The sequence below is a fragment of the Orbicella faveolata genome, unplaced genomic scaffold (genome assembly GCF_042242905.1).
Source record: "Orbicella faveolata isolate gen_17 unplaced genomic scaffold, um_ofav_v1 contig_15, whole genome shotgun sequence".
NCBI lineage: Eukaryota > Metazoa > Cnidaria > Anthozoa > Scleractinia > Merulinidae > Orbicella > Orbicella faveolata.
In genome coordinates this window covers 482,717-491,900 of record NW_028301542.1, presented here as the reverse complement: position 1 = coordinate 491,900, position 9,184 = coordinate 482,717, and the positions used below count along the sequence as shown (strand labels likewise).

General features: G+C 38.7%; 1 protein-coding gene across 1 annotated transcript; it reads left to right on the top strand.

The window, feature by feature from the left end:
- Positions 1-480: 480 nt before the first annotated feature.
- LOC110069034 (uncharacterized) lies at positions 481-9,169 on the top strand. Its single transcript, XM_020776473.2, has 9 exons — positions 481-739; positions 3,358-3,621; positions 4,030-4,253; positions 4,516-4,610; positions 4,967-5,123; positions 5,484-5,547; positions 5,680-5,972; positions 6,408-6,582; positions 7,045-9,169. Exons 1-9 carry the CDS (start codon positions 637-639, stop codon positions 7,266-7,268), a joined length of 1,599 nt encoding a protein of 532 aa, XP_020632132.2. The 5' UTR covers positions 481-636; the 3' UTR covers positions 7,269-9,169.
- The last annotated feature ends 15 nt before the right edge of the window (positions 9,170-9,184 follow it).

The window sequence follows — 9,184 nt, the reverse complement described above, 5'->3', positions numbered from 1 at the left end:
GTTAATTACTTGCAAAGATTTGAGTTGGATTAGGTTATTAGATATTCCAAAAAATAGTTGTGTTGAAGCAATTCCTCGGTACATTCAAATGTTGTAGTCTTATTCTTAACCCCCGGCATGTGGCCTACTTTCTCCTTTAAGCTCATTCGAATAACAATCATCGCATTTACATGTTCTTAGAAATAAGAAAACAGTTTACATACGTCTCTAAGCACCTCAATGAAAACACCTGTCGTAAACCTTATCGCACATGCGTCAAACTTGAACAAAACATGTCGTCTTCACCAACAGAAACCTTTTTTATCACTGACTTTTTTTATCAACGATATTTCAAATATGTTGACGAGAATTCTGGTGAATATGTTCTAAGAAAAACAATGTAAATGTTACTGAATTAAACAGGCTTTTCGTGTGTCAACTATTAATAATAAATGAATCTAATCGCCATGGCATACACGAAGGATACGAAATTGCAAAAAATTTGCATTTTCACAGAGCCTGTCAAATATTCCAAACGAGGAACGGTTTCGCCACAGCGCGCGACGGTTAGCTGTCGAATAAATACTCTTTCCTTGGAAATTATCGTTTATTACACAGCAAAGGGAAGGATTTCTAGGGAACCTTTCATCTAGGAAAATGAGGGTTTTCTCATGGCCCGCATCCATGTGTATCGTGTTTGTTATTTTTTTGAACCATGTTGATGTAGTGACGAGCGCAAACGCAACGACCAATACAACCGGTGAGTGGATTTCGATTTAACGTATCTTAGTTGAGTTTCGATTCAACGTTCTTGCTAAAGAATATTCGAGAAACATATTCACCGCACGTTTGATTACAAAAGGCTTAAAATCGTCAAATTAAACGGCGTTGTAACTGTATATTTTATTATAAAGTTTGGTCTTCAGCATTTTCCGCCAGTCTGTTAACTTACATTTCTTTAAAACACTGTTTTTCAGCGCCGTGTATAGTCACAGATCTTGATTATATAAGCGTGCTAAGTTCTCCAGAAAAATTGATGCGTTTCTCAAAAAAAAATGAATTCTATTTTTCAATAATAGCTATAACTTATTGCTAGAAAACCTTCCAATGTTTATTTTTTGCAATGGCCGATGACTGACTTCTACAACGGCAGTAGATTTGTCATTTCGATCTCACGTTCGGTTAAAATTGGACTGCCGCAAGTTTGGTTTCTACCGTACAAACCGCTCAGTTCCATCGCTTAGCGCACTCCCAGTAATATTAATAGGAAACTTGCTCAAAGTCTCTAGAAACGTGTGGGTCTTGCTTTAAATTATTAATATTTGTGAGGAGATAGAATATTCCTCAAGGAAACTGCAGAAGGAAAGAAAATGACAATTTTTAATATCGTCTCAATTAAGTTGGATGACTGTTGATTTCTTCGGCTCTTTTCCTGATGGTTCAAAATTACCGTTCACGCTTGCAAATTATGGCAACTTGTGAAAGTTTTACATAATAGGCGCAATTACTGATTCTCTTCGACTCGTACAATTTTAAACACGCTTTTGACAAAAGCCAGGATGAAGAATCAATATGCGGTTAACGATTATTGACCGGAGACTTTTCTCAGACTGTCAGAAACACAAACTCGAGAATTTTGGTAAAACCACTGTTGTGGCCGCAGACGCCACGGCTCTTCTTTTTTGGAAACAAATTGGAAAATATCTCGATTCATCTGATTCAGTTTGAAAAGCATTAAATAACACCGTTTAGAAAAATAGCTAAGGTATTTTTTCCATTTTGTCAACAAAAGGAAGTTTAAGGTCTTCTGTGTATTTGTATAGTGTGAAATGAAGAACTTCTAGGCGGAGAATTGACTTTAGTACATCTGGGTTGTTACAAGAAACAAGTAGAAGTTATGATAAAAATAACAAATCCAGGATATTTTACAGAGGAAACCCATTTCCAGAAGTTTATTCGAATTTTTTGGTTTCACTTTATTTTCTGTTCATGTCTCTTGTTTTTGCCATGCTTTAGGCAAATCGCCGCCGTTCTCGTCCTTTGCTCCTAAAGTGCAAAATACAAGAGTTGTGTTCTGAATTAATATAACAAAAGTAGCATCTATAGAAACTAAGTGTATTAAAACTAAGCTAAAAAAAAAAATATATATATATATTCTGGAAAGGAGAAGAATTATGGAACAAAATACGAAGAACGTGACACGGAATACAAGTTTATTGCATATTAAGTAGCACTGTTGGTAATTAAGCTCGATATTGACCTTCAACAATCGGAATAAAAACACGAACGGTATTGATAATTTGTTTTATTTGCAACAACAGGGCAGCAATGAAAAGGATTTCTTTCTTTGTTTTTGTTTTTTTTTTTCTTTTAATTCTGCCAGCTCTTCAATTAACATGGCCTCTTAGATCTTTCTCGTTTAGCACTTCTTAGTTAGTTACATATGTTTGGCATCAACTAAAAACTCTTAGTTTATATTATTTTCAATTCATTTTAAAACTATAACGACAATCAAGAAATCTTGGTGCTATAAATTTTCTCTACATATTGGCATCTTTACTAAATCTTTTTAGAAAAGATTTTATCCGAACAGTCGTTTCAGTTTCTCAAGTTGAATCTTCCATCAGGCTTAGGCAGCATCACGTGACGCTGTTTAGCGATGTCCCTACTGTAAAATCGCGGGCTCATGCATTTTCCAGCTGAAACGCTAATTTCACCACAAGAAACCTTAAAATTACATAAGACGAACACGAGGAATTGAAATCATCGTTACGATTAAGGTTCTTAAAGGATCCTGCAAAAATCCTCGAGGATTCTTCCAACATTCTGCAACTAAATCCTCATCCTAAAATCCTCGAGATTTTTAGGTCAAAAAATCTTTCTAAAAGCCACTTTGAGATCGTACCAATTGACGATCCTTTAAGGATCCTAGAAAGATATTTGACAGGTTTTTTAAAGATCTCGAAAAGAATCTTTGGGGTTGAAGGCCTTCATGGGTTACTTAAAAAGAGGAGAAGTCTTATTTCTTCTTATTACCATCTTTTCAAAAACAGACTAACAGGGACAGCGGAACCGGGGGGGGCTGGGGAGGCTTAAACACCCCCCCTCCCAATTTCAAGCAAACAATACATAAAATAATAATTTTACAAATATCTCCAGACCCTCCCAGTTCAAAATACGCTCCACCATCCCTGACTAAGCAACAAAAAGTAAATATGATGGGAAATATCTTGAAAAAATTATTTACCGATTTGATATTGCAAATAGGAGGCCTTGGTTGGGTTTATGATCGGCTATGTGGAAAACGCTCTTCCTCAGCTATTCAATTACAGGGCGAGTTATATAACCATATTCGATAATTCCGTATTGTCGTTACAGGCTGCCAGAAACAGGTAAACGACAGATGTCCTCTCTCACTGAAGATAGACTGGTGGGAGATTCCACCCTATATTTACAAAGACAAAAATGGAGTGGTTAGCGGGATTTTTCCAAGCGTTCTGAAAAGGCTCGTGTCGGAGTGCTGCGATCGCGACCCCTCGTCAACTGACCCGAATGCAGACATCGCAGAATGCGTGAAACTCAACTTCAGTGAAACTGCTTCCAATGACTCCGAGGTGGTGAAGAAAAATATCAACTTGAATGGTACGTTGCGTTAAGCACGTTTCCTTAGGTCGCGTTTCTACATTTACTTTTCTCTGACTGGTAACGCAATGGGCTCATAATGAAAACCCATGCACCTCAGGGTTTGCACCCTTTTCCATTTGAACCATCCTCTCGTTATGGCTTACTGTTGCCTCTTCAATGCTTTCCACTTTACACATTCAGAAGCCCTCTGATTCAAATTGACGACTTACTTGCTTTTACGATGCCACGGACTAAACATTTTCCAGTGTCGCCATGCTGAAATTATCACAAACCAAACATTTGGGGTAGACTCGAAGTCAGTTATAAAACATTTTCTTTTATTATTATTATTTGACTTTTCCATCGATACAGCTGTCGGCAATTTCTTTGCAAATTTTTTATAATCTGTTCTGTCTACATCCAAAGGCACCGTAATGAGCATGCCTATATATGGAGATATGAAGGACGTGAAGTTCCAGAGCCATCCGTTCTACCCAGTGGTGGAGTCGCCTGGTGTCGTGTTCATCGTGAAGAAGGAAGATTCATCCAATGCCGCCCAAGCTGTCATGGAGGCTGTGTTCCAGGGATGGCCTGTACTTCTGCTCACGCTTATCATGGCCGCGCTTTCTGGAATAGTAGTCTGGGCACTGGTTAGTAAATACACCCTTGAATCCTTCTCTACTTGTTATTGCTGTCAAACTGGATGGTATCATTTGAAGCAATTCAGTCATGCTATCTCGTGTATGTTTGTTTGTGTACTCCGTGCCAAAACAAAAATTTCCAGCGGAACAACACATGAAAGTATACCACAAAATGTATTTTGTTGTTGTTCGTTCGTTCCTTGTCTTGTACCAGGTTTCTTATTTTTACTTCAAGCAGTTTAATTCAGAAGTTTTTTGGTTGTTTCTTTAGGATACCTACTGGAACCCAGAAGAATTCCCTCGTTCTTTCTTCAAGGGTACATGGGAAGGCTTCTGGTGGGCCTTCGTTTCCATGACTACTGTTGGGTAAGAAAATGATAATACTTCATTTTTATTTCAATGCCTGTATAGCCTTGTCCCTTACGTTTCCCGCCCCCCGCCCCCCACCCCCACCCCACCCCGGAGTGAGGGAAAAGACAAAGGGAACAAGGTCGTGTTTTGTAAGTTTGGCCAGACACTTTGCTTTCATCACATGTTCATTTTGCATGTGGCAAAATAGATTCAGCCCATCTAAGCTGAGACATAAAACACATACTAGAACCAACTACGTAAATGATGCGGGACTTTTCCTTAGTGCAGTCTAATTCTGAACACTTGATGTACGGCCAAAAAATACTTATCGCGAACTTTACTTTTCAACTCCACTTCTCCTTTCTTTTCAGTTACGGTGACCGCGCGCCGAGATCAGTGCTGGCGCGTACGTTTGCATTCATCTGGGTTCTTATTGGTCTCGTAATCATATCGATCTTCACCGCCACAGTTACCACCTCACTGACTGCCATATCACTAAGCAACGAAATCAAGCTGTACGGATCAGACGTAAGTCGTCTGTAACAACTGAAAGTAAATATATTTTGATGTCAATGTATTTAAGGGCGCACTGTCAAGCATCGATATTTACCATAGATTAACCGGTTCTTACTCCCAAGAGTGGGGAAATTAATTATAATTTTGTTATGCAAAATTGTTAAAAACAATCACTAATAACTGAAGCATATAGTTCATTTTGTATGATTACAACAACTGCTGTTGTTAGTTAAAATGTCGGCAAGGTTCAGTTTTTTTATTTTTTATTTTATAAAAACAAGTAAATTAGGGGAATCGAATATGCCCAAGATATCTAACAGAGTGTTTGCCATAGCGTATTCAACATATAGTTGAATTCTTATGTGTTGTTAGGTTGTTGCCTTGAAAAACACAGAAGAACAAAGGCTTGGTGTAAGAAACAACGCTAAAGTGTCAGGTTGGTTAATACAAGATCTTATCCTGTCATTGTCATTATCACTCGACTCAAATGAACTTTGTAAAAATACTGAAGAAACGACGGAAAGAAATCTTTACCGGGATATTAATTCTTTTAATAATTTTATTGTAGAAAAGAATGCAGTCAAGGACCTCAAAGACGCAGTGATAAAGCAGGATCCGAAAGTAACAGGCGCTCTGCTGGACAGTTATGTCGCGGGCTACTGGGCAAAAGTCGCCTCAGACCCCGTGCTAAAGAATTCGGATCTCCGCGTGGGGACTGTGCTCGATCATCAGTTTGCTTACGGCTTTGTCATTGCTGGTGCTTTGGATAAGGAGGCCACAGAAAAATGTATGAGGAAGAAACTGAACAGCATGGAAACTGAAATTACTACCATAATCCAAGAGAAGGCAGAAACGATGGAGGTAAAGAACTCTCGTTGACTTCTGGATTGATTGAGGGTCTCCCCCATCCCCTTCTAACACCTCCCCTTATAGTCTTAGTGACATTTTCTCAGTTTGCTTGGAGACAAGATTTGAGTAAGGGATGGACCATCATTTATTTGAGGGGGGTTGGGCAATTTCCAAAAATTGTTCCTGCACAACAAAAACTGTTGAAAAAAAATCGTGAAAGGGGAGCCTCGGAGAGAAAAAAACGACCAAGCGCTTTTTAATATCCAGGTCCCTTGTTTGACTTTAAAAAGCATTCTTGCACAAGCTATTTTCTCACCGAAAAAAATATAATACACAACCTAAAGGTGAGGAAAAAATTTATGCCCCAGAAAATTGCCCAGTCTCCCCCCTCAAAAAAATAATGGTCTGTCCCTAATTACTTCCTGTTTTTTAATTAATTATCTTCAGGAACCTGGGGAGAGCGCGGCTGTGGAGAAAACGAATAATTTGTTCGATGCAGAGTCCCCGATGTTCCGAAAAGCGATCTACACCTGCGTTGGGCTGGTGGCTGTCCTGACCATCTGTGGGCTGATTTGGGAGTTTGCTTACTGGAGGCCTCGTCAGCCTAAAGAAGCCAAAACTGGTGAGTAACTGGCATAGATATATCCCAGGGGAGTCATTAGATTACTTATGTCTTTCTGATGAAGAAAACTTTAGATCTCCCTGGGGTACACTTTAAATATCTTTCCCGCACCCTTACCGCAAACAAAGGAAATCATGACCGTGACGATGTTTGGAAATCTGATCTTAATAAGCATAGATTTTTACGATTTTATTTCCACGTTTTCTCCTTACTTTTAGTTTTGATTGAGAAGATATATCAAACACTCAAGACAATGTCTAACCACATTTCCAAACTCAACACCTCGAAGTTCGTCAAAACTACTCTGCTGCGCGTCGTACTTCAACTCTCTTCTCGGTGTTTGGAAATATGATCAAGCGCGCTCTTTTTTGTTTGATATATCAATTACAACTCACTGGTCCTCCATAATATCCTACATTTTTTGCCTCGATTTTTATACTGTCTTGTTCTTTTCTGCATCAGAGGTTGAACGAATTGTGACACCAGAAACCTCTTATGAGAACCTGGTTGCTATGCAGTGCGCAGAGATCGAGGAGGCTATGATGAACGAAGTTCAGCGATTCTACATCGCCTGGAATAAGAAACTGGAAGACTTGAAACGTAAAAACACCGGCGGCCAGATGAGCCCTAATGATATGAATGTGATGGGAATGGGTGTGAGTGGTGGAGATATGAGGAGCATGTGATTTACACGTGACTGTCACGTGTTGTTTTGACTGTCAGAGGGTTTAACATTTGTTTTACTATCAGTTCTATATTTATTGCAAAAACTTAGTTTGTTAGTTTATGACATCTCAAGTGTAAAACTTCTGTCAGAGTAAATACAACAAGCCAACTTTTATGTAGAAGGACGACATTTGGCGAGATAGTAACTCTTAACTCTTGTTAACTCTTCAGTGTTATTTCGTCAGCTCAGAGTCTAAGGAAAAAAGTGTTCTCACTTCCCCACAGTAGTTATTGAGCAAATTCCTTTAATTTACAAGATACAATGATTCTCAATACTACCCGATGACAAAGTCTTTCCACGTGAGATTATTTAATTTTTCAAGTCCCCCTTTCCCAAAACAATGTTGAAAATTTTCGCAACCTTGGCTGAATACAATTCAGCGTTATATTTATTTGATGGCTAAAATGTGTTTGACAAGCATTGTAATCTCTTTACTATTTAAAGTTTTCGCTTTTCAGCAGGTTTTGAAAGGCGTTAAAAAGTATATTTTATAGCATAAAAATAGGCGACAATACCTTAACCAACGTGGAAGTGATGTTAAACCCGTTTCACAGTAGCCTTCATACTGTAATTCGCGTCAAGTTAAAAGTAGTGATTAGAAAAGCCTTTACTCAAATTACGTAACGTTTTCCGCAGCCATTTTCTCACATTTACGCCATGAGTGATTTGTTTGCGTCCTCTTAGCCTCGTTTTGAAGTTCATGAAGACGAGGCAGCGGGACAGCAACAAATGGCTTCTTGGAACGTTCGTTATTATTTTGCTGTTGCACTTACGATAAAAACTACATTAGTAGGCTTTTGATACGCGCTTTATCTCTAATATTTGCAATCTTGTTACACCCATATATTATAGTCGTGACAGAAGACGATTAAGCGTCCGATCAGGTTAACTTAGGCTGTGTTCACACTTAATTAGTGCCTGAGCACTGGTGCCTGGGTAATGGCTGGAGATAGTGTTGCGTTCAGACGCGATGTTCTCAGAAGAACCCGAGTACCATTTAGTGTCCGAGTGCAAGGTCGAAACCTTGTAGCCGGGCGCGGGCACTGTCCCGAATTCTCGGGCACCGTACTCGGGTACCTAGTGTAATCATATCCAAAACATTTCAGTGCGGGTACGTCACTGGGTAAGGCGTTTTGTTATCACTTTGTGTTTATTCCAAAGCGGCCTCTATTTTAAAAATAGCCATGGTTAACACGGTGTAGATTAGAACACATATAATATTGCAGGTTGTTTACTTTGTTAAATCGTAATACTGAACGAAACTGGTTATGATTCCCTTGTAGGGGTGGTCACGGGGTATTCAGTGAATGGGCTTTGCTTAACTACAGATACGTTTGCAGATAGGATGGCTGAATACCCTCAAAAGTTAGAAGGAAATCTTAAGGATAACTCATATGCTTTGGGGCGTTTCCAATTGACAAGATGAAGGCAACAAATATTACAATATAGAGTAGTTTACGTAACTAACAGTGAAATGGCGCTTTTATAAAAAATAGATAAACTTAAACATAAACTTTAGGAGGATGCTTTGGTTTCAAAATAACTGAAAGCAGCCCCTTTTGGAGTGTAACGTGCAAAGGGCGGGCAACCTGCAGTCTGAGGAAACTCTCTTTCCTCTTTGAGTAAACTTACGCTATCAATCATTTCTACTTATGCATGGTTTTAGATTGTACATTATGTAAATTCCGACGCTTTTGCTCCCGAAAGTAAAGTTATAACGGTACGTAAAAAATAAGGAATCACTGTGAAAATGTGAACAACTGTGTTGCAACAACTTTTTTTATTGCTAAGGTCTTTTCGGACTCACACTGCACATAGTAGTTTTTCTTAGAAGATGCAAATTAAAGTTTTTGAAAACCATTTATGTTACGCCAG

Bases quoted from the DNA above. Each gene is read 5' to 3' on its own strand.
- LOC110069034 (XM_020776473.2), top strand. From the start codon at position 637: ATGAGGGTTTTCTCATGGCCCGCATCCATGTGTATCGTGTTTGTTATT. The intron at 4,254-4,515 runs GTTAGTAAATAC...TTGTTTCTTTAG, and splicing joins GAATAGTAGTCTGGGCACTG to GATACCTACTGGAACCCAGA. The intron at 6,583-7,044 runs GTGAGTAACTGG...TTTCTGCATCAG, and splicing joins GCCTAAAGAAGCCAAAACTG to AGGTTGAACGAATTGTGACA.